The following is a 25,775-nucleotide window of genomic DNA, read 5'->3' as shown; positions in this document are numbered from 1 at the left end:
TTTTCTTGTTCATTATATTCTGAACCTAGAGCCCAATTTCTGGGATCTATTCTACCTAATATTGTTTCAGGGGAAAAAAATATTTCTTGTCTGATACTGACTCTATGGAGTTTATCACACGGAGGGCGAATTAGTAAAATCCCATGCAGAAAATCTGGCTGTTGTTTGTCATTTGTGTTGGTGTGAAAGAGAAATAATGTGAAAATAATCCAAATGGAAAGCTCCGTTATACTTTCGGAATTTAGCGAAAGTAAAAAAGAGCTGGTTTTGACAACTTTGTGTTTGGGTTATTTTCACATTATTTCTCTTTCAAGCAAACATCGTCTGAAAAACATCCCACAAATGTGGGTTTTTTCAACTTTCTGTTCAGGTTCAACCTTCAAATGTGGGTTGTTTTCCATTTAAATTTAGTTTCTGCACAGGATTCGTCCCGTGTGATAAACTCCTATTTGCAAGGTTTCTCTATTTGCCCTGGCAGCAATGAAAATTCAGGCAAGATATGCTGATATTGCTGTTGATTGCTCTTAGGATGCTCTCTTTTAATTATAGTATTATTCTTCATTTTTATGTGTTTAACCAAATTGAATTTTAAATTCTTTATATGCAAGATTGCTATGCAATTATTTTATGTTGCACTTTTATTATGTTGTTCATACATGTTGTATTGTATTTTAACACTTTGTATGTGAATGGCCTTTGGTCAGTTCAGGGGTGTGAAATCAGTCCAGCAACATCCGCAGGTCCACATTTATGCACCCAAATATTGGAACCATCCAAGTCCAAAATCCCTCGCATGAGCTGAAGTAAAGACGAACCAAGGAGAATTAAAAGTAGTACTTTTGCACTACGTATCTTCAGTAGAAGCCATGCAAGAGAACAGCCTGTTCAGTTGTTCAGACACACGACAACGACAGCAACATATATTCTGTGCATATGTGCAACTGGACTAAGTAGATGGATAACAAAGCTAAAATACCATCTTTGTTATTCATCGGCAAAAAAATCAATTCAATTTATAAGTTCAAAGTATAAAAGTCATTTGTACTCAATTAATGCAACAGGGGAGAAAATAAAGGCATGGGGTGAATCTTGTCTTTTCCAGTAAGCTGTGGCAAAAGCAAACTGCGGCAGCCTCTCCTTTCTTGTCCTTTCTTCTTCATTAATAGCTTTTCCCATCTTGACCACATGCTAATGTACATTGACTGCATGTGTCGCAGTTCTTATCTGTGAAACATAGGAGAGCATGCAAGTATTCATTTTAAGATCACTGAATACAATCAAGGCAATTCAAGAGGGATGGAAACACCTTTCAGCTTTCTACGGAGGAGCTGCTCCAGTTCCTTCGCCATTGCGAAAACTCTCTGAGTTAATTAACTAGGATTAAAAACAAGAGATTATCAGAGGATCACACACCCATCAAGACAACCATAAAGTGTTCAGGGAGGGAAGGAGCATGACATGTAACCTCACTCCTACCACACTGTAGCCATCCAGAGATAAAGCAGCACCAAGAAAGGAACTCACCCCAGAGAAGATGCGCACCTTGCATGCATAACTTTGGAGCTTGCACATTTATCGCTCGGGTATCATTCCACCACAAAGGAGGAAATAAAGCAGTAACCGGCTCAAACTCTGCATCTGCCAAGAAATGTTGCTGCTAGAACCGGGGTGGACATAGTGCATCCCATTTTACTTAGTACTGAAGTTTGGAGGAAGCTGCTGTTTAGCTGGTTTGTTGCAGGCAAGCACATACATCTACATTAGATCAGCTACAGTAGAAACCCATTCTTTCCCAGCACAACCTTTATTACTGTACTCACTGCAGATATCTGCTGCAACTCAGGATCAAAGATCTGTTTCTCCAGCCCTCCTTCACAGTCCTCTCAATGCTCATGCTGCAACCAAAAAAAAACTTCCAGCTAGACAAAAGACCAGGAGATTAAGTGAGAATTAGGAGGGCTAAAATGGCTGTAAAAAGGAATTTCTTTGCAAGAGGTTTTGCTAAGCTGTTGTTGTTGTCATGTGCCTTCAAGTCATTTCTGACTTATGGCAACCCTAAGGAGAACCAATCATGGGATTTCCTTGGTATGTTTCTTCAGAAGGGGTTTACATTGCCATCCTTTGAGGCTGAGAGAGTGTGACACCAAAGGACAACCATTGGGTTTACCTGGCCAAGCCAGGATTCAAACCCTGGTCTCCAGAATCATAGTCCAATGCTAAAACCACTGCGCCATGTGAGGTATAGCTGTATAGATTTGCATCTGCTTGGCGAAGAGGCAAGGTTCTGGCTGCAGTCCTATATACATAAGAATAAAACCTAATTGAACATGGTAATGTGTATCCAATAAAATAATTCCTAAGGGAAGCAAGGGCTGCACAATGTCACCGTGCGTATCATCAATATTAAACCAATTAGTCACTCACGATAGACACGGATTGAGATAAAGAAGGAACAGAGTCAGATCTTATCTTGCAACATGTAGATCCAAAACAGGATCAAGGTGTCACTGGCCATTTCTGCACAAAGCTTTTCTTTTGGAGAAGGTCTGTCTTGACTTGTTTTTTGGAAGATGTTCCATGGGGATATTATTGATTATTTCCACTGTTTATTTTATTTTTAAGGGGAAAAGGGAGGAGACCTTTGAGGAGGCAGCTAGTAATGTATCACACTTCTTTCAAAGGTGGCGTCTCCAAATCTCCATCCAGCCATGGAAAAGCATTGGGCAACCTTGGTCAAGTCACACTCTCTCTGCCTCAGAGTAATGGCAAATTTCCTCTGAATAAATCTTGCCAAGAAAACAAGGAATGAAGACTGGTTGTATTGTTGTGTGCCTTAGGGTCATTTCCTACCTATGGCAACTGTAAAGCAAACCTATCGTGGGGTTTTCTTAGCAAGATTTGTTCAGAGGGGGTTTGCCTTTGCCTTCCTTGGAGGCTGGGATAGTGGGATTTGCCCAAGAGTATCCAGTGCATTTCCATGACCAAGCAGGGATTCAAACCCTAGTCTCCAGAGCCATAGTCCAACGATCAAACCATTACATCTTGCTGGCTCTCCTACTTTATTTAGGGCAAAGCAGCATCATTCATCACATCCACAGGGCAATGTTTAAGGGCTGCACTTGCAAGCCAGCCTGTGTGGCATAATGCAACTCTGTCCTCCAAAAAGAAAGGAATGGCTGGAAGAACTGGAGCATGACTTGGGAGCATGTCTTGCCATGGGCAATTGCCCCAGTATCCCTAATACTAGGGCTAGCTCTTTTGGCTGGAGAATTTCACTGCACAATGCAGAACAGTGTTGTCTATACTGAATCTCCAAATGGCGGCATATTTACTCATGCTGCAAAACTGTGGTTTTCGTACCCTCCAACTGTCCTGGTTTGGTAGGGACACTCCAAATTGCTCCTCTGTCATCCCACTTTCTCAGCTGTGTTTACAATGTCCCAGTTTCTCTCCTCCCGCCTTCCTCCTTTGTGCTTAGCTTTCTTCAACTGCTTCAAACTGAGTTCAAAGTGCAAAATGAGTTTGCACTCCAGTAAAGCAGCAAGCGGAGAGGAGAGAAGAGAGGGCAGAATCTTGCCTTTCCAGTAGACTCCGGCAAAAGCAAACTGCTGCAACCTCTGTTAGCATCATCATCATCATCATCATCATCATCATCATCACTCAGATATTGCTTGGCCATACTGGTTCCGGTTTTCATTTGTGAAATGTTGGATTTTGGGGTTGTTTAGTTTTGTTTTTTGTCTGCACATGTTTCCACATTTAAGCGTGCCTTATCTGATCCAAACCCACACAGTTGAATCAACAGAAAGAAGCCTTGCATTGGCTGGCAATCCTATTATTTTCAAACAGAGACCAGGGGGCAACCTCAAAGGGGAGAAAAAAACACATGTACCCTTGGCTTTGGGGCATCGATCTTGCAGGATGCAGTAATATTTTCGTTTCCAATCTCATCGCCTTCAGGATTTCTCAGGATTTCCGAGAGCTGGGGTACACCTGGGCCTCCTGAAACCAGGCCCTAAAGACAGAAACCAGAAAGGGGAGGAGAGGGGGAAGAAAACTCTTAAGCGCTTTTTAAAAAAACCTTTTTCCCACAGGAAACTTCCATCGCTGTTTTCTTTTGCCTAAGGTGGATTCTGTATCTGTCATTAAAAATTACTGCTGTCAGCCGTAATGCACCAGACAGGCAGAGAGGGATGGGGGCAGGTTGGGCTCCGGGGGTCGGACGGTGGGATTTCATGTGTGTAGGTTTTCTCTCGGTGTCTTGTGGAGGTGGGTTGGGGATTGCCCACCTGCTTCGCCTGAGCCATATAGCAAATGCACTGATGCCATTTAATTCAGGACAAAAGCAACATCACACTTTGCGGTTGCCCTCTCTTTTTTCTTTTCCAAGCAGCCAACCTGAGTTCTGTTTTCTAAACTCTTTTTTTTGGGGGGGGGGGGGGGGAGAGGGAGGAACCACAAGCTATAGGTTGGTGCAAAATGAGGGCCTTGGCTTTGTTCACTGCTGCATCACACGGCAGTCTCGTGTTCGGCTTGTGGTCCACTAAGACTCCTAGATCCCTTTTGCATGTACTGCGACCAGGCTAAGTGTCATTCAACCTATATCTATTTGCTGTGTTCACATTCCCTGGGTCCCTTGGCCTCCTCCTTTTCTTTGGATGCCTAAACTGTATTTCTAAATACTCAGCTGAAGTTTGAAGTTGCTGCAATGTTAGGAGTCTCGGGTTTGAAGGGAAATTTCATGGGGCGGAGGATGGATCCATTTTGCCCCTTCCGGATCCACTCCCCTGTGGGAGGCAGAACTGCATTTCTCTCCCAATTCTTACTTTTTGTCAAAGGAGATCAGGAGAGCAGTCTAGGTCTGAACTACTACTGGTGAGTTAGAACTGTGTAGAACTAGTCTGCCTCACAGGTGTGCCTACTAGGGTTTTCTTTGCGTGCCCATAGAATCATACAATCCTAACATTGGAAGGGAACACAAGATGGGACCACTTTGTACAACCACCTTGTCATGCAGGAATACAGTGGGCCTCCACATTTTCTGGGGTTTGGGGCACAGGACCCCCATGAAAGTGGGGGAAATGTGTGTGTGTGTGTGTGTGTGTGTGTGTTTGTGTTTGTATTCTCCTGAGATAACCTCTCTTGTGAGACATTTAGCCCTTTCTGTCAGAGATCGCTCTGGTGCCACAATCTACCACAGTTCCCAGGATTCCCTAGCACTGAGCCAGGGCAGCTGAAGCAGTCCCAAACTGGATTATTTCTGCAGTGTGTTTTAGACCTCAGTTATTATCGAGAAAAAGAAAAAGATTGTAACTTGCAACTTGCAACTAGTTACTTCCGAGCTGTGGCTGTTCAGGATCTGCTTTGCCACTTGCCTGGATGTTGTAAGAGGACTTTTGCTGTGGCAGATGACAGCATCCCTCTCAGTGTTACTTTCCTATTTGCGCACGCCTTCGTAAATAGCACCATCTGAATCTGCAAAACAACGGAAGGCGTTATTAATTAACAATGGTTTGTGCCAGCCTTTGAAGAGGCCTGTGTGTGGATGCAAGGCACAGTTAGCTGCATTGCTAGCAATTATTAGCACGCTGTAATTACAATAACTGCTCCCCACAGCACACCCTCTCCTTTGCTAGACACACACACACACACACACACACATATATGCATATAAAGATCGCAGAGTAACACCTGCCTTAGCCTAGCATCGTTGCTTAATGCTGGCTTTGCATGCTAAGAATGCTCTTTCACAATGCGCAAGGGCCTCTGAGGCCTGCAGGCTAGTCAAACATCTGATCTTCCTCCTTGGTACTTATGACTTCAGAATGCAATGTTCTCAACTTGAAAGGGTAGACCTGCATTGGAAAAACAACCATCGCTCAGGCCTCCTGACATTTGTCCAAGTACTATCAGCAGTCAAGGTAGCGTTCTGCTAATATTCATTCTGCTCAAGGGTCTTGCATAGGTGTCCCCCCGCTCAGCAAACCCAGGTCATAAGACTTTAGCATTTGTAGGTCACATAAGGTCCGACTGTCCCAAATAGTCCCAAATAAACCTCCTCATTCTTTCAGCTGCTTTTAAAATGTCCTGGTTTCTCTCTCCTCCTCCCACTTTATCCCTTTAGGATCAGCTTACTGTATATACTCAAGCATAAGTCTAGAAATTTTAGTCAAAAAAATAGATCGATTGTCTTTGGACAGAAAAGCGGGATATAAATAAAGCTTTTATTTATTGATTTATTTTATATATCCAAAAAAAACAAACAAACCTTGAGTCAACTTAGCCATGGATCAGCGTAAGTACTGTATGTTAACTCTTATATTCAAAAAAGGAAGCATTCCCTGGTGCAAGGCAAGAGTGTCATCTTTCCTGGAAGCACTGACATTGGCATTTTTGGCATTGTTTCCCTTTGCTTCATCTTTTAGATCCCTTGTTACATGCCCCTAAGTTTTACCCTCGACTTATCCACATGTCATATCAAAACCCATAATTTTGGGCACAGAACCTGCCATTGACTTATACATGAAGTCAGCACGCGTTGGCTGTGAACTTGAATTGCCTGGGAAGGTAACAGTGAACAAAAAGCTAAAGAGGAGGAACACATGGCCATGCAACTGAGCGTTTTGTTTAAATGCAGGTTTGGCACTGACATTACAAAATGGCTGAAGTAGGAACCGGCCTCTTGTATTGTCTGTGGAACTGACCCGTGGCTGAAGGCACAGCCCAGAAATGAGGAACATCAAGCTTGCAAAACGTGCCATTAAAAATAAAATAAAATGAAGGTGTGCTTTAGGGAGAAGTGTGGGCCAGTGGAGACGAAATCCAGGCTTGGAAAAGCCAGCGGTAGCTGGTGGTTTCCATGTCACTGGGGCAGTGGATCCACCATGGGTTTTTATACAGATTTTAAAGGAGTTGGCTAATGTGCTGAACCTTAAGTCTCCCCTTGGCCCAGTTTTAGCGCCTTGGACAAAAATTTTAAATTTAAGAACACAGTGGGCATCGAAACAGAAGGCATCAGATATCACCATTGGAAAACCCTCAGAAAGACCTTTTTTGGTTGGACTCCAGTATGGTCACTTGGCCAACAGGTAGAGGGGAAAGCAGAAGACACCATCATTCCCTGGAGAGAAACAGCCATGGTACTTTGCTCAGAGAAAGTCCCAGAATCAATATATACCACCATTTGGAGGGGACACACACACACACACACACACACACACACACACACACACACATTGGACTATGACTCTCAGAATGCCATAGTCAGCATGGTTATTCTGGGTGTAATATGAACAACAAAGTTTTCTCCATATTCTTTGTTGTTATGTACCTTCAAGTCATTTATATACCTTCAAGTCAAGTCGGAAATGACCTGAAGGCACACAACAACAGCAACAACAACAACATAAGACGGGGGGGAGTTGCATTAATAATATGTTTCTCTCCACAGAATAATTCCCTCACGATACTTCAGGATGTTCAAATACCAGGAGAAAACTATGCAAAATTCTCATTGTTCTGTTATTTTTTCCCAGTGGGGTTTCCTAACTGTTGGAAAACCTGTTTTTCAACCTAGGAGCAAATAATTGAGAATATTCTTTCCTTCCTTACCACCGCCCACCCAAATAAAGATGCATTAGTCCCCAACGCTGGTTGTTATTTCGACATACGAGGCAGAAAAGAAAGAATAAACTCCCATTTACAATGTATTGAGATACCCACTGGGGTTCCTCTTTTCCTTCTTGTCCTGAGGATAATGGGAAGAGGGACCGAATGGGTGTCAGCCATCTTCTAACCCCCCCTCCGCACCCTCTTAGTGACACCTCTGGCCAAAACCTGAGACCCAGGAATGACCCTCTTGAGATGTCACAGGGGACAGGCCCTGGCAATGTCACCAGAGCTGTGTTACAAAGGGGCAGCCCCAATGATGTTGCTAAGCATAACACATTAAGCATCACCTGCAGTTGACCAGAGTGTACAAAAATTCAATTTTAAAAAAGCAGTCTCCATAAGGAGGAAAATATATATTCACAGGCTTTTCAGAGACGTATCTGTGTTGGTCTGGATCAGTATGCCAAAGGAACTTGCGGCACCTTTGAGACTAAGAGGAAAAAAGTTTGTAGCATCAGGTGCATCTGGTGAAGTAGACCCAGTCTTCGACAGCTCATGCCAGAAACTTCCGATGAAGTAGACCCAGTCTTCCAAAGCTTATTCTACAAACTTCTGATGAACTAAACCCAGTCTATAAAAATGTATGCTACAATTTTCGGATGATAGTGGACCGGTTCTACAAAAGTGTATGCTACAAATTTCTAATGAAATAGGCCCAGTCTACAAAAGGATATGCTACACATTTCTGATGAAGTGTATCCAGGCTATGAAAGCTTATGATGCAAACTTCTTTCGGTTAGTCTCAAAGGTGCTACATGATCCCTTTGCGCACACTTTCCAAGGCAGCGCTCTTGCCTTGAGATCCCTCCTCCTCTCCCAAGGACTGGAGAACTGGGGCCAGACCCTGAGATTCAAGGACGGGCCTGGAGATCTGGAAGCCCTAGTTCTGTGCCACAGTATGTCATGGGTTTCCCCTGTAGCGGAGTAGCTGCAGCTGCCGGCAAACAGAGACTGGAGATGCATGGATATGGGGATTTAGCACCCCTCCCTTCCCGCCCATGGAAAAGCCTCCAGTACCACTGGCTTTATGCAGATGAAGCAAGTTTCACTCAATGCGATAAAAAATGCAATCGAAAGCATGCTCCCCCCCACTCCTCCCTGCCCCTGGGTGGGTCTGTTTGCCTGAGCCCAAGGAGACTGAGAGAGAAAGAAAGCCATTGCAACAAACAATCCACACCGTTGTGAATGCCGGAATTGCCTTATCGCTCTTAAAGAGAGATGATGTTTATCATCCCTTACACCTACACTTAAAAATAAAATAAGACATGTCAGTGGCCTCCCTTCTGCCTTAATGAAGAAGGAGAATAATTAGGCAGATGCTAATGTATCTCTCCAGGCCTCCAGATCATCTGGGCGTTCGGTAATCCCGCCTGGGTATTGCTATGACAACAAAGAATTTGTCCCAAATAATGTCTCTGACGTACTCTCCAAAAAAATAAGCCCACACGGGGTCTGCCTGAAGCAAAAGGGCTGGCTGGTTTTGGTGCACCACACACAAACAAGACGTTATTTGCACACAATGCTCAGGTTAATTCCACTGCCACGGGGGTGAGCATCGCACAGTCCTCCTTCAGGTGTGATTGGACTGCAATTCCTTCACCATTTCTCAGACTGATTGGGGCTGCTGGGAATTATGTCATAGAATTATAGAATCATAGAGTTGGAAAAGACCACAAGGGCCAGCCAGTCCAACCCCATTCTGCCATGCAGGAACTCTCCCTCAAAGCATCCCCAACAAATGGCCATCCAGCCTCTGCTTAAAGACCTCCAAGGAAGGAGACTCCACTACACTCTGAGGGAGTGTGTTATAGTCCAGCAACATCCAGAGGGCTGAATAATTCCCACCCCTGCAGAGCCGAGGTTAGGGAGGAACATCACAATGCTACAAGTCAAAGGTCAGGGCTGAAGAGAACATAAGACTCTCATAATGCATTCCCTCCAACTGTCCTGATTTGGCAGGGACTGTCCCAATTAATCGTCTGTTGTCACCGTGACTCTCCTCATTCCAAACCTGCATAGTCAGCGTGGGGAGGGATAATAAGAGCTGCAGTCCAAACAAAATCTGAGGACTGCATACATACCCCCAGCCTTTGCAATAAGTGGAGCATCAGACTCCAAATGTTAGCAAGGTCTATCACCCCATCTTCTCACAGGGAGGAGAAAGAGGATGGTGATGAAGGAAGAAGCCACATGTGTTCCTGACAAGTTGTGGCATCACTACAGAAGCATGGGGGGGTGCGAACCACACTTGGTGACACCCCAGAGGGGAGTATCGCCAGTGATGTATTCAAGTCTTTTACCTTCAAGTCTCAAGTTGAGTCTCAAGTCCTTGCAAGATACATTCAAGTCTCAGGTCTGGAGGCCAACTTTTAACACGGAGTGCTTTTCTCAGAAACAAACAGTAAACACATTAGGGTTTGAGGCAAAGATTGAGGTCTGCTCTGCTGCTTGTCACCGCTGCACATCAGAGGATCCTTCTAAAGCCTTTCCAAAGCTTTCCAATGGGCCTGAGATGGAAGGATCCTTCTAAAGCTTTTCTACCTCAAGCCCATTGCCTAACACATTTGCTGGTCCCCTCCAAGAAATGTGCCCCACTGCTCAAAGTGAAGGGCACCAGCAAATACATCACTAAAAAGATACAAGTCTCAAATCAAGTCAGTGTGTGATATTGCCAAGTCAAGTCCAAGCCAAGTCATGGAAGGGACTTAAGTCCAAGTCAATTGACTCAAGTCCACCCTCAAAACTACTAGAATTTCAGCAAGTGTTTGCTGAGCTAGGAACTGAATCCTGGTCTCCAGAGTCATAACCAACACTCAAGCCACTTGAAATGTTGGAGGATGTGGAGCTGGCATGATGTGCTGGATTGGCTATGGAAACCCACTGAGTGAGCTTGGGCAAGTCATGCTCTCACAGTCTCAGAGGAAGGCAAAGGCAAAGGCAAATTTCCCCTGATGAAACTTGCCAAGACAGCAAACACTCTCTGAAAAAACCTTGCAAGAAAACCGTGTAATAGTGTCGCCTTAAGGTCGCCATAAGTCAGAAATGACTAGGTATACAACAGGGCAAGAAAGATCTGCCTCTTCTTCATCAGCCTGCTGGCTTGGAAGAAAGGCAGAGAAAAGGTGTGTGAGAAAGAAAGATGGGGGAAAAAGGAGTGTCGGAAAAACAGAGAGGAAAGGGGTGCCAGGAAAAAGAGAAATGGGGTGGTTCATCTTCATTTAGCTTTGGCCTAGCCCACTGTTGGCTTCTGCCCAGCTGGCGCATGGCCCTTGATCGATTCTCAGCTGTTCCCCCCCATCCATGGGAACGAAGCTGCCGGCATCATGCTCTGATATATATTAAGAAGAGAACCTCTTGCATATAGAACGGCCATGGGAAAAACCTTGCAACTGAACAAGAATCCCACGATATATAAATTCAGAGGGTGGGCTATCCTCCTGCTTCTCCCCCAAGGTATATGGAGGCTTTGAAGAATCCCCTCCTTCCACCACGGTTGCAAGACTTTGAAGTCAAGCAAGCCTCAAACATTTTTATGAAGGAAAGCAAGAGAAAGAAGGGTATATATATATATATATCCTCAGTTCAGTTCTGCCTGCTTATGGCAAGAAGCACTAATACCCAATCTTGGTGGGTGTTTGTCACACACATCTCCAACAGGGCTTGTTCACACTTGTGGTTTATTACGGCGTAATCCCTGCACTAATGTGCACACATTAAGGAGGTGAGAATTAACCCTTGCAAAGTCTTCCCCCCCAAGAATTCCTCAGGGATTTCGACAAAGGGGCTTTACGCTTCCACAACTTGGTTGTGAGAGATGGCATCTAGACAATTCAGGTGTGACTTGGGATTTCAGCATGTTTCTTTCTTTGTGAAGGCCCCACACTCTAAAATACAGGATTTGTAGGCATCTTGTACGGTCCGTATACTGAATTCAAAGGTATAGCCATGTTAGTCTGTAAAGTCAGTATGTACAGAGATTTTGTAGCACCTTTAAGACTAAATTGAACGAAGTTAGCAGCATGAGCTTTCGTAGATGTAAGTCTACTTCCTCGGATGCAATCTGTATACAGGTTGAAATATTTGGGACCAGCAGTGTCTGGGATTTTTTATTAATTTTTAAAAGGTTTTTGAATATTTGCCTATACACCATGACATATCTTGAAGATGGGACTCAACTCTAAACACAGAATTCATTTATGTTTTGTATATGCTTTATAAGAGAGCCAGAGTGGTATGCAAACTACTTTGGGTGCAAACTACTTGGGTGCAAGCTACTTGAATGCAAACTACTTTGTCACCTTAGAGTTTAATCTGAAGTAAATTGAGGACAAAGGGAGAAGACAGGAGGCAGAGAAAGAAACTGGGAATTTTCAAAAGTAGCCAAAGAAGTGGGATGATCGAGGATTAATTGGAGCTGTCCCTGCAAAATCAGTACAGTTGGAGGCCTGAAGAAGGCAATGCCACAAGAAAGCTGGCCAAGTGCTGCATGTGGCCCTCAGCATGTACATACACAAACACACCCCTCAGTGCTAGAGGTGAAGTATGTATCTGCATGACTTCATAGATCAAGGATTTCCTCATCTCAGGGTCTGGCTTTGCTCCCCAAAACAAGGGGGAGGAAACTTAAGATGAGAGCACTGTCTTGAAAAGGATGTCTGTGTAAGTCTTGGACCCAATCTGCGCTGCAGAAATAATGCAGTTTGATGTCGCTTTAATTGTCATGGCTCAGTGCTATAGAATCCTGGGATTTGTCATTTTGTGAGCTTTCTCTGTCAGGGAGTCTGGTGCCACAACAAACAACAAATCTCAGTATTCCATAGGATGGAGTCATGGCTGTTAAAGCAGTGTGAAACTGCATTATTTCTGCAGTGCAGATGCAGCCTGAGTGTCTAAAGCTGTGGGATCACAGCCCTTTAATTGTGTGGCTGTTGGTGATGGGAAGAAGTCAAAGGTTTATCTCTTCCAGCCGGGGAATACTATCTGGGCAAATGTGATGAGATACCCTTGACTTAACAGAGATGCCCTTGACTGAATGATTGATTCCCACCCCCAGCGCCACACACAAAAACACCCGACACACGCATCCTGATAAAGTTAGATTTCATTTCATTTTGCAAAAAAAAGGGAGCGGCTTCTCTCTTGGCTTATTTTCCACCTCCAGAACAAACAGGGTGGGTGGGAGTTCAGAAGGGGGAAGGTATGGGAAGTTTCACTGGGCAGAGCAAAGTGAGGCAACAAGGAGAGGATGCCTCCCACTTCCCAAAAATGTCATCTTTGTAATGTCACACCCTTTCCTATCAATCTCTTTCAGGTGTTTGTGAACATTTAGACCACATACATAAAACTAAACAAACAGGGTAGCCAGGCAAAGCTGTTTTCGAGTGTTTCCGATTCAGAACTGTTTTAAGACTGTGAGCTCATTGATGGGTCTCCTCCATCCATGAAAAGGGATGCCCTAGCCATGCTTTAGGAACGCAGCAGCTACAGGTCGGGCATGACGTTGTGTGATAGGTATTGCCAAAGCTGCTTTTTTCCAGGTCTAATCACAGTTTAAAAGTTGTGTGCAGTAATCTCCCAAGTCTCTGCTCTCCTCCTGGGTATACGGATGTTGCGTATCATCGCAATTCACCTTTACGTCCTTGTATGTCAGTTTACACTGGCATAAATAGCTAACAGGATGCTTTGCTGTTTGTTGTTAATTGTCCTTGGGTCAGTCTCAACCCTTGGCAACCCTTTGGTTGAGATATCTCCCAAACTCCCTTTCCTCCATTTCTCTGCTTATGTCATGCAAATCCATACCCATGACCTCTCTAATAGAGTCCATCCATCTAGCATGCAGCCTTCCTTTCATTCTACTTCCCTCCACCTTTTCCAGCATTATTGTCTTTCCCAATGAGTCCTTCCTTCTCATGATGTGTCCGAAGTACGACAGCCTCATCTTGGCTTCCAGGGAGAATTCTGGCTTGATCTAATCTAGGACCAGTTTGTTTGTCTTCTTGGCCATCCATGGCATCCTCAACACTCTCCTCCAGCACCACATTTCCAATGAATTTATTTTCCTTCTATCTTCTTTCTTAACTAACTCTCACATCCATACATGTAATAGAGAAAACAATGGCTTGTAGGATTTTGACTTTTATGTTCAGTTGTATAAATTTGTATTTTAGACTTTTCTAGTTCTTTCATAGCCGCTCTCCCCATTCTTAATCTTCTTCTGATTTCCTGGCAGCAGTCCTTGTTTCTATCAACATTTGATCTCAGGTATGAGGATTATTTTACTACTCCTACTCCTTCATTGTCTAGGATGGATTCATCTAGATTCTCCAGATGCTAGACACAATTTTAAAAATTCACAGGATATTAGACACAGTTCAAAAATTGGCATGATGCTAGACACAATTTTAAAGATTCACAGGATGCTAGACATAACAGATTCACAGAATGCTAGACACGGTTTTCAAAAACAACTAGAACTGGGACAAAACTGAGATGATGAATGACTAGAGAGCGGTATTAAAAATGGTCTGTCCCTGGTCTATCGACACAGGTGGATCCTATGCACATGACTTGGTTGTTCCATGTGCCTTTGGATGCTTTCCCCCTTTGCCCTGAGAAACTGTCTCTGGAGCGCATGACAAAAGTGGTGATGAAGTGGTGAGAAGGTGGAGGGAGCAAGAAGAGGAAGGAGAGCTTTTACTCATCGTGGGCTGATTCAGAGAAGTCTTACCCACTCCATCCTCTTCTAAAACTTGCCAGAGGGGAGGAAGAGGGCACATATTTCAGACGGGACTTCTTCTTACACAGCAGTATCTGTTGCTACAGGGTGAAATTGCATTAGCACAAAACCAGAAGCCGGCACCCAAAGGAGGCTTTTGAAAACAATCGCCTTTCCCCTGCTTTCATAATGCAAAGTTGGTCATGCACCGTTCACGCTCAGCTGAACGCCTTCCTCTGGTGCAAACGGCGAAACTCACCGCAGCCAGCGGCAGGGGCTGGCCTCCGACTCAATGGGGCAGTGGCTCTGTCCCGGGTTTCAGTCTGAATTTTAAAGATGCAATCCAATGAGACAAACCCAATTCTGCACTTGGGAAGGATAGCTCCTGTCAAGCCTAGACTAAAACATGGAGTGGTTTCACCATCTCTTTGGGGATGATGGAAATTGTGTTCTGAAGCAAGCGGAGAGTGCCAGGTTAGGGAAAGTGGCTTTTCAGGATTTCCCATTTCGTGGAAGAAAAATAGCAAATCTAGTCACCTCTTTTTGGCAGTACAAGTAGTTATTTTCTGGTGAGTAAGCAGGAAGGGTGGTTCCCACCTGCCTGGCCCAGAGTACCAAAGCACAAGTGGACATTGCTAAGAAAGGTGACACACTTTTGCTTGATCTTTGGCTCACACAATGACTCTGGTCACCCCTGGCTTTTGCACATATAGTATTTTAGCTTTGTAGGCCAACCTTGGACAAGCCATTCCATTGTGCATGGCAAAGGCAAAGTGAGTGTGGATATACTCATAGGAAGAAATGTGTTGCAGCCCTATGCAGTGAGTTGTTGCTGCTGTTGTGTGCCGTCAAGTCATTTCTGACTTATGGCGACCCTCACACTAACTTATCACAGAGTCTTATAGGTAGAATTTGTTCGGAGAGAGTTTATTATTATTTATTATTATTATTATTTTATTTACTTATATTCAGCCTTTCTCCCAACATAAGGACTCAAGGCGGCGAACAGCAAACCCAACACAGTGCCATTTAAAAAACAATGCAAAAGCACCCAAACGTATAAATCCACAATTTAAAGAACAACTCAACAGTTTTAAAAGGTTAAAACAGCTATGCATTAAAATGTAAGATGGGTTCAAAACTCTACATTGACCTTAAAATCTGAATAACACAGCGTTTTAAAGCCCAGCCCTTGTCAGTTTGAAAAAGTTTGACGGCACAAGAATGCTTTTATCTGGGATAGGAGCAAGCCTTTGCCCTTGCCTTCCTCCGAGGCTGAGAGAGTGTGACTTGCTCAGGGTTACCTAGCAGGTTCCTATGGCCAAGTGAGGATTTTCTTTCATATTTTTCTTTCTTGCATTTGCAGCAGGAACTTGGAAAGTTGAGGCATTCCTTGGTGAGGCTTCTCAGAGCATCCAAAAATGCCCAAAATTTGCCAAGGATGAGTATTTGTTTCAATCTTTCTTTACCTCACTACTACTCATGCAACAAAATGGCACACAGAGGAGTTAGTAACCATAAAAGTGTGCAACATTTTACACATGTGACAAGAGGCTCACCTGCCTGACTTGTCGGAAACACACCTCCCTTTTTTGGAAGGATAAGTAGCACTTGAAGAGGAAAGAATCTAACAGGGCTTTTCCTTCTTTGACTTTTGCTTAAGGTGCTATGATGCTGCTGCTGCTGTTGTTGTTGTTGTTGTGTGCTGCCAAGTTGATTCCAATTTGTGGCGACCCGAAGACAAACCTACCACATGGTTTCCTTGGCAAGATTTGTTCAGAGGAGATTTGCCATTGCTTTCTGCCGAGGCTGAGAGAGTATGGCGGGTTACAGACCGCAGCAGCCAAACCGCGCAGCTCCCGAACACTCCAAGGAAGGAATGCGGAAATTGCCGCTCCTTCCTGGGCCCCAGAAGTGGCACCGCAAAGCGCAAGGCGTGCTTTCGCAGCGTCACTTCCGCCGTGACACATCTGGATGCTGTGTGTCCACAACGTAACAATGGCAGCACCCATGTGGATGGGCGCTGCCATTAAGGACGCGCTCTGCGCGTACTACGGAGAAGGGCCGTGAGGAAGGTAAGACCCTTCCTAACCCTAGTATGGTCCTTCCTAACCCTAGTACGCGCAGAGCGCGTACTTTCTGGCTGTCTATAACCCGCCTATGATTCACCCAAATGGGTTTCCATGGCTGAGCAGGGAATCAAACCCAGATTTCCAGAGTCGAAATGCAATGCTCAGCCTAATGCACCACACTGGATCTCTTAGGCTTTAACGTGATAGAATTCCCTATTAGACATGACAAATATTTCGGTGCCAAAGCTTTAACATAATATTTGTCTAATAGGAAACTCTATGAAAAACTGCTAAGCTAGCAAGCCAAGTTTGCATCCAGCATATACATATTTTTCTTCATTCAAACAGGTGTACAGGAGTTTCTTCATAGAATAAGTTGCTTATTCAGAAGAAAACAATAAATTGCCTAATTCAAAGATATAGCTGTGTTAGCCTATAGACTCAGTATGTGGAGAGATCTTGAATAAATGGCCTGTCTGACAACTGGTCTGACAGATAACTAAAACATCAATCTGACATGCATAGCTTGCATATGTATATGTGTGTATGTGTGTGTGTATCAGCACATACACAAACTTCACAAAGGAAGCCCTATCAGGCCTCTCTGTCTATATAAAAGCCTGTCTGAGTGTGAGTCAGAAATGCATTTCTTTCAATCAGATTGGATCCTTGATTCACTTCTTAATTTTTCCTGGGGTTACTGGATGGGGAAAAGTCCTCTTCAGCACTCAGGTAATGTTGATCTACCCCTGCCAATATTTGTCCTGCTTTTCCATTCTTACTACATTTCTAAGATTTGGGGTGTATCCACACTGCAGAAATCACTTTAACCAACACGACTCTATCCTCTGGACTCCTATGATTTGTACTTTTATATACATTTGTGGTTTTGTACTTTGGCAAGGTACCAGAGATCTCTGATGGACTGGGCTGAATGTATCTCACCAGACTGCAAATCCCAGGATGTCACAGGATGGAGCCATGGCAGTTAAAGGGGTGTCAAACTGATTTAATTTTGCAGCGCAGAGACTTTACATCCTTGGAAAGAGATATCAAAAATCACAAGAGAATGACAGTTTGATGAGAATAGCATGCATGTCCCATAAAAACAGGGTGAAAATAAGAACCCAGACTGTGGCCAATCCAGGCTAAATACCTGGTTTGGAAGTACTTTAGGTGAGAATGTAGGTCAGGGTATGGATAGTATTCTCAGAATTTGCACAGAGGATTCTTTGCCTATGATGAACGTAGCTCTGCAATTTCTCTTCATGACAAGCATTCCACAAAACTCTGCGTTGGATTGATGAACTCCTCTTTGTATCATCGAGAAGCTGTGCCATCCCTCGGTCTTGCCTCAGGACGGACATCTCTCTTGCTAAAAGTTTTTTAATGGCTGCTATCAATTCCAACAGGATTGGGAGAGTCACAATAAAATCACACACCCCTCTGTATCTATCCACACAAAACACAGACGTCTGGCGTGTTGTTGTGTGCCTCCTTGTTATTGTTGACTTACGGCAATCCTAAGGTGAGGTTTTCTTGGCAAGTTTCTTCAGAGGTTTGTCATTGCCATCCTCTGAGGCTGAGAGAGCATAACTTGCCTAAGGTCACCCAGTGGGTTTTTATGCTGGAGCAGGGAATCGAACCTTGGTCTCCAAAGTTATAGTCCAGCACTCAAACCACTGCACCATGCTTGCTCTCATGTCTGGCATACTAAAACTCAAAGTAAGGTTTCTACAGGACTGCTAAGGGCCAATTGCCCAAAGGAGTTGGGCACCTAAATTGTAAAGTCTGAAATGAAACCCAGAGTGGATTGAATGCACCCCAATGAAGAAGCCACAAGTCCCCAGTTTATCCCATGGTTCTTCTCCAGTCACCCCACCCATGCCCAAAAGTTGACTCTTTCAGAAGGAAGACAGAGCATGAGATCATGTAACCCATGGTAGATTGTTAACTGCTGCCAAGTCAACTTTCATTTATGGTGACACTATGAATGAGAGACCTCCAAGTCACCCGATCATCAGGTCTTGCAAACTCAGGACTGTGGCTTCATCAATAAGAGTCCATCCATCAGGAATGTGGTCGATGCATCCTTACTCCTGCAAAAATAACGACCATGGAGGATTTACATGATGTTGAAGTAGATGATGAATAATAAATACAGTAATAATAAACTTTATTCTTATATTATATTTCTGATGCACCAATCAAGACATTGAAATATGTAGTTAAAGAGTTCCCATACTTGGGATCCAACATCAGAATGGAGACTACAGCCAAGAAAGGAGACTTGGACCTGGAAGGGCAACTATAAAGGAACTAGACAAAAGAGACTTGGACTTGGAAGGGCAACTATAAAGGAACTAGACAAGATCCTCAAGTGTAAAGGTATATCGTTGAATACTAAAGTTAGGATGGTCCAGGCCATCATATTTGCCACTTCTGCGTGTGGTTGTGAAAACTGGACTGGGAAGAAAGCAGAAGGGAAGAGAATCAACTCAGGTGAGATGTGCTGGAGGGCAGTTCTGTGGATGCTGTGGACTGCTAAAAAGACAAATACATGGCTCCCAAATCTAGCCTGAACTCTCCCTTGAAGCCAGGTTGACTGAACGGAGACTGTCATACTTTGGCCATAGTATGAGAAGACCTGACTCATTAGAAAAGACAATAATGCTTGGTTCTGTAGAAGGCCATAGGAAAAGAAGAAGACTGCGGTCCAGGCGGATGGACTCAATTGATGAAGCCATGGTCTCTAATTCTTATGGCTGCCATAAGTTGAAGTCAATTTGACGGCAGTTAAGAAATTACAACGGGTTACTTATTCTTATGTGCTGTTTCTCTTCTGAAAGAGCAGGCCTTTGGGTAGGAGGTGGATGAGCAGAGAAGGAGCATGGGATGAACTGGGACTTGGTAGACCAGATTAGGTCTGTGAGCCAGGGATTTCTTATTGGTATCCTGGAGCATCTCTCCAGTCAGTCGGTGTCCTTATTGAATCCTGGTAGAGAAGAGAGTCAAAATAGTTGCAAAACTGCTTGAGGAAATAGGAAGAGGGTGTCGGTGGTATAACAGGCGCTAGCCAATAGGCATCGTTCACCACAACTCACATTTTCCCAGTTGAAACTGGAATATGCTAGAACCTTCTAGAGTATACATATATACACAGAGAGAGCGTTTTGGATCAGAGAGAGCTAGATCACACTGGCCTCTGACACTGACACATGAGGTCAAACCAAAGTATGTAAAGAAGGCTGCAAGGTTCGAAACGAAAAGAAGTGCTTTTCCAACCAGAGAAAAAAACACTAACTCAGTTCATTCTTTCTTGTTTCATCTCACCTTCTTCTTATAAATTCTTTATAGAAAGAATCCCTTCTTTCTATAAATCCCAGATAGTTAGCAAAAGGATGTTAAAAAGAAGCCAAACAGTCCAGTTAGGAATAAGGGCAAGCTTCCCGTTCATTCAAATTGATTTTAATTTTACCTTTTGAAATAACTTTTTGGTGGATTCAAATTAAATTAATCAGTCTTCAAGTTAAACTATCTCATTGGGGTAACTTTAAATTGTGTCGATTTTGCATACTTATATCATTAAATTAAAAGAAAGGGTTATATTTCCCTGAATACCATTCCATGCTACTTTATATATACATATTCCTATACAGCCTTTGGGCTGTCTCCATCTCGAGATGCTTGACCTAGCTTTCGTTTCCAGGCAATTAACAGTTAAATGCTGCCTTTGAGAGGCAACTCTGGAAGGAATGTTAGCTTTGGATCTTCAAAACCAGGCCCTAATCCCGGACACTTTCCATCAGGGAAAATGCCTCCATTATGTCTGCAAAGTGGGGGGAGGAGGAGGTTTCGCAGGGACTTTGCAAGAAATGCCTCCCGTCTGTCTGTCAACTCGGTTGTACTGTGAACACACACCTGGGGGATGGATGGTGTTGGGGGAAAGTTTAGCCAGCATATACGCCTTAGGCTCCTCTTTTGCTTTCAAAGACCTCGGGGTTGTTGTTTTATTCAGTTTGCACACCGGCGGTGACATTTTGCACTGCTTGCGTCCAGATCCGACACACAAAGCACTAACCCATCCATTTTGTTTTTAGAAAGTACTAGTTGTTTTCTCCCTTGGGACCAGAAGTTGCATAGAAGGAATGAGATCTCTTGGAGATGGAATCCAAGTTGAAACACAAGATTATGCTTTCTATATACCTTATAGAGAGCCAGCATGGTGTAGTGGTTTGAGTGCTGGACTAAGACACTGGAGAACAGGGTTCAAATCCTGGCTCGGCCATGGAAACCTACTAACAACCCTTGGGCAAGTCACATTCTCTCAGCCACAAAGGACAGAAATCGCAAACTACCTCTGAAGAAATGTGCCAAGAAATAGGTTTGCCTTAGGGTTGCCATAAGTCGGAAACGACTTGAAGGCATACAACAACAATGCGCCTTATACACATAGCCTGAAGATAATTTTATACATTTTTAATATCTTTTCCCATGAAACAAAGTCTGTGCCCACTGAACCATCAGAAAGCAAAAGTGTCATTGCCTTCATTGCCACCCATGGGGGGAAAAGTTTTGGATTTTGGATTTCTGGATAAGGGAAATTCAACCTGTACTGGGATACAAATAAACCCACAAAGGGAATGCTCCAACTGTTCTGACTTGGAGGTATAGTTCCAATGAATCCCCTGCCATCCCACTCTTTCAGCTGCTTTTAAAACACCCCGGTTTCTCTCTCCTCCTCCCACCTTTGCTTTCTTCAGTCACTGCAAACAAAATTCAAAATGCAAAGGTATTTTGCCCTCAATTCACTCAAAGAGTGGTGGAAAGGAGGAGGCTGAGCCTTGCCCTTCCCAGTTGGCTTAGGCAAAAGCAAACTTTTTGAGGCCTTGCCTAGCTTGTATGTTCTTCCTCATTAATAACCTTCTGGAGGCAGACTGAGACTGTGGAAATGCTTGTTCAGGAACAAGAGACTCACATCTATACCATCTTGAAAAAGAATATTCGAAGACTGGACAAGAAAAGGAAAGAGAAACTAAAACATTGCAGGCAGAGCCCCTTCCCTTTACAAGGAGGTGAGTAATGTGGCCTTCCGGATCTTAATGGATGATATGTCCCATCAGCTCTAGATAATTGTGAAGAATGCTGGGAGTTGCAGCCCAACAACTGCTGAGGGATCATATGCTCCCATGTCCCATAACAACAAATGGACAGTTGGGGATAATCTCTCCCTCCTTCAGTCTGCATTGGAAAAGCTTTTGAATATATTCCATAAGTGAATTAATCCAGCATTTGCATGAAAAAGAAAGAAAGAAAGAAACGAAAAGAGAAAAGGAGAGGGGAGAGGGAGAAAGAAGGAAAACCCAATAGTGAGAATATATTTATATCAGTCTGCCCTGGAGAAGAAGAATGAAGTATGGAGAAAAGACAAAAGTTAAGTACATCATTGCAAGTTTAAATGGGATTTTGGGTGGCAAGCAGCGACACCTAGTGGCCATTGCTTTGGAAGGCATCCCCACATTTTCAGCATCCATTGGGATGAAGTTCTAGGAATCTCACTGAATTAAGTGGGAACCCAAACTGGTGAAAGGTTTGGAAACCACCAAGACCTTTGAGGAGCAGCTTAGAGAGCTGGGGATGTTTGGCCTGGGGATGAGAAGGTTAAGAGGTGATATGATAGCCTTGTTTAAATGTTTGAAGGGGTGTCATATTGAGGATGGAGCAAGCTTGTTTTCTGCTGCTCTAGAGAACAGGACAATGGAGCAATGGATGCAAGCGATAGGAAAAGATATCCCACCCCAACATTAGGAGAAACGTCCTGACAATAAGAGCTGTTCAACAGTGGAAGAACTCCCTTGGAGAGTGTTGGAGTCTCCTTCTTTGGAGGTCTTTAAACAGAGGCTGGATGGCCATCTGTCAATGAGTATGCTTTGTTTGGGAGTTCCTGCATGGCAGAATGGGGTTGGACTGGATGGCCTTTGGGGTCCCTTCCAACACTGGGATTTATTTTTTATTTTTTAAAGAGTTTTAAACTTTAAATTTTAATAATGTAATGTTTTTAAATGTCTGAATTGTTTAATTATTTTTAAACGTGTATTTTGCATGTTTTATAGTGTTTTAACTTGGACTGCTTTAGATTTGTAAGCCGCCTTGAGTCCCTGTACTGGAAGGAAGGTGGGATATAAAGAAACATCATCATAATAATAGGATTCTGTGATTTCTCCCCACCTGCTCACAAAGACAGGCATCAGGTGTGCAGTCTGGCTTTTAGAAAAGCATGTGCAAAGCTGACAAACCCGCCAATCCATTCCCCATGGGCCTGATTTCATTTTCATTCGTTACCGTTTGAGAGTTTGTAGCACCTTCTGAGAGTTAGACTGAGAGTTAGTAGCACCTTCATTCCAGATGTTCAGGCAACGGCGCATGAAACTCGGCATGCGTTCAAGACGGCCACACCCAGCCGAGCGAAAGACAATCCCTGGGAGGTTTCCAGTATTTCGAAAGAAAGAAAGAAGGGGGGGGGGCGACACCAAACATTGCTATGGGTTAATATTTGAGCTGAAATAAATTCAGTACAGATTTGTTTCTTCTGAGACTCATGTAGATTCCCTCCACCCAAGACTCTAATCCAGAACGCACTGCAGAATTAATCCTGTTTGAGACCGCTTTAACTACCTGGCTCAACGCTAGGGAAGCCTAGGAACTGTAAGACATTTATCTTTCTATGTCAGAGAGCTCTGGTGCCACAATAAACTACCATTCCCAGGAGTCTGAGGAGTCTGTAGCACTGAGCCACTGGATTATTTCTGCAAAGTGTTTTGGACCAGTGTTAGTTTGCACAGATATCATATGCATTTGTATGTATGAATGTGAAGGGAGCCATGTAGGAAATGGCAGAGCTTGACAGTGTTACTTTTTGGAACTACAGCTCCCCAAATCCCCAGCTGGCTTGGCCACTAACGTTTCCAAACTTTGTTCATTTCACATGATGCCGAGTCTCACTTTGAACAACGGTAAAACATTTGTTTTTAAGTTAAGCCAAAGGCAGGCAAAATGCAGGCCTAGGGTGAATCTGAAGTGTAGATAATAATGCAATTTGGGATGATGTTAATTGATATATTGTTTTTATTTCAACATGTTAAATTTTATATTTTTATATTTTAATATTCTTGTACTGTTTTTAATTGTATTGCTTTATACACATTGTTCTTGAGTCTCTATGTTGGGAGAACTAAGAAAAGAAAATAAGAATGAATAATAATAATATCAGTCCATCATATGGCATCCTGGGATTTGTAGCTTTACAAGGTCTTTAGCCAAAGAGTGCTGGTGACTCACAGCAATACAAATCCCAGGATTCTGTAGGTTGCAGCCACAGCAGTTAAAGTGGTATCAAAGTGCATTATTTTTTAAGGTGCAAGTGGGGGTCCCAGGTGTTTATGCAACCCTTGATCCCTTTAGGATGTAGTCTTTTGGCTCCTTAGACTTGTTTCTTTGTGTTTTGCTTTGGCAATTTGCGAGTGAATTGATCCATGGAGTCACTGCCTGTTGCCCACCCTTGAAACAAAAAGTGGAGACCCTGCATGCAAAGGTGTGTTCCTCCCGAAAATTCAGCAGGTGAATAAGTTCCTTTTCTTCTCCTGCAGAGGGCTGCCATGTCATGACATGTGCTGCAAGTGTTGCTTCCAACCAGGAAACCTCAGAGTGAAAGTGAAAAAGCGAAGTCCAACCAACCCAACGCGACCGAACCCAAAGCCTGTCTCCTCTGGAGAATGTCTCCCTTTGGGGTCTTCATCGTGGTGGCTCTTCTCGTTTCCTCCAAGCAAGTTCTAGGTACGGTACTAAATCCTTCCCCCTTCTTCCCAACTCCCTGGGGCTGTTTTGCAAATATCTCCAAAAACAGTCAGACGTCGAAAGCCTGCTTGCATTTCCTTTTGTCTGAGTTGTCTCCCACACATGACGCACCTATGGGCGACAAGAGGAGATGAAGAAGGAGTTTTGCAACCAAGAACCAGAGTCTATGGGGTCACCAGAAGAAAAATAAGCCTTAAGCTGGCACCCCAAAAGCATCAGGGTGAAAGGGGATGTGGGAATGCGATTGACAACAAAACAAACAGCGGCTTTTGTTTCTCACATGTTCTTCCCACAGGGATGTCACTAGGGGTGTGTAGGGGGTCCCAACCACACCAGGTGACACCTTAAATGGGGTGGCACCACTGCTCCCCAAACATAGATTGAGTCCCTTTAAAAGACTGGGGCTCAACAGAAGGGATGATGTGAGGGGGGTGAGGTTCAGTAAGAAGATAAAGGAGAAGTCTCAGGGTTTTATTAAAATTAAAATTAAATTTTAAATTTGTCTTTAAAAACATCACATCTTACCAAATTTTCACTTTAAAGATTTAAACTATGCACGTGTTACTAGGTTTACGCTGTGCGTGTTGATATTGTAACTTAGAAGTATAATTTGAATTTTGGTAGTTGTTTTGGTCGCAACTCATGCCACAACGTTCCGTGTCATACGGGAATTACGATTTGGGAGTAACAATTAGTACAAAAAAGCGTTACTAAGGACTATGTGGCTGTGTTCTGGAAGAGTTTTATTCCTGACGTTTCACCAGCATCTGTGGCTGGCATCTTCAGAGAAAGATCTTCTCTGAAGATGCCAGCCACAGATGCTGGTGAGACATCAAGAACGAACTCTTCTAGAACATGGTCACATAGCTTGAAAAACCCACAAAAAAACTATGGATGCCACCATGAAAGCCTTCGACTTCACATTATGAAGGATTCTGTATGGTGGGGTATGAGAGGAGGGCAATGGTGGGATGGCTGAAGCCAAACTTGGTGATGCCATTGGCCACTGCTCATCGCTGTTCTAAGACCAAGATCCATACAAATCTTGCACATGAGAAAGGAATTTGTTAATTTTTCTCCTTTAGTTGGCTGTCCTTTGGATCCAATAGGGTGCCATTCCAGAAAGTCTTTAGAGGAAGGACTGTTGGTAAAAGGGGGCAAGTGAAAGCATTCTTGGCATCATTTTGCCCCTGGAAAAAGCACTATGCACCTCTTATACTAGAAATTTGCACAACAAGTGGTTCACACAGGACTGTGGAAGGAATGAATCTGCTAAAGGAAAAGGAGTTTGCTGTGCCAGATTTCCCACCGTCTCCTAGAGAAGATGCCATGAAGGGTCATTCCATTCCAACATCAATGACTCTCTGTTTGGCTATAGGTTGCCATAAGTACCAATGCTTCCAGAACTTGAGCTGCTCCATTGGAACCTTTTCATTGCCAAAACCCACCAACACAACACTTGC

General features: G+C 43.6%; 1 protein-coding gene across 1 annotated transcript in view; it reads left to right on the top strand.

Annotated features, from left to right (window-relative positions):
* The first annotated feature begins 764 nt into the window (after positions 1–764).
* IFNLR1 (interferon lambda receptor 1) overlaps positions 765–25,775 on the top strand; it is a 33,854-nt gene continuing 8,843 nt past the window's right edge. The window contains exons 1-2 of the mRNA XM_042439217.1: positions 765–935; positions 24,105–24,291. Of these exons, the coding sequence (XP_042295151.1) occupies positions 24,231–24,291 (61 nt within the window). The 5' untranslated portion in view covers positions 765–935; positions 24,105–24,230. The remainder of the gene's footprint in view (positions 936–24,104; positions 24,292–25,775) is intronic.

The sequence above is a fragment of the Sceloporus undulatus genome, chromosome 9 (genome assembly GCF_019175285.1).
Source record: "Sceloporus undulatus isolate JIND9_A2432 ecotype Alabama chromosome 9, SceUnd_v1.1, whole genome shotgun sequence".
NCBI lineage: Eukaryota > Metazoa > Chordata > Lepidosauria > Squamata > Phrynosomatidae > Sceloporus > Sceloporus undulatus.
Note: the sequence above shows the minus strand (reverse complement) of the source record. Positions and strands in the feature narration are given on the sequence as shown.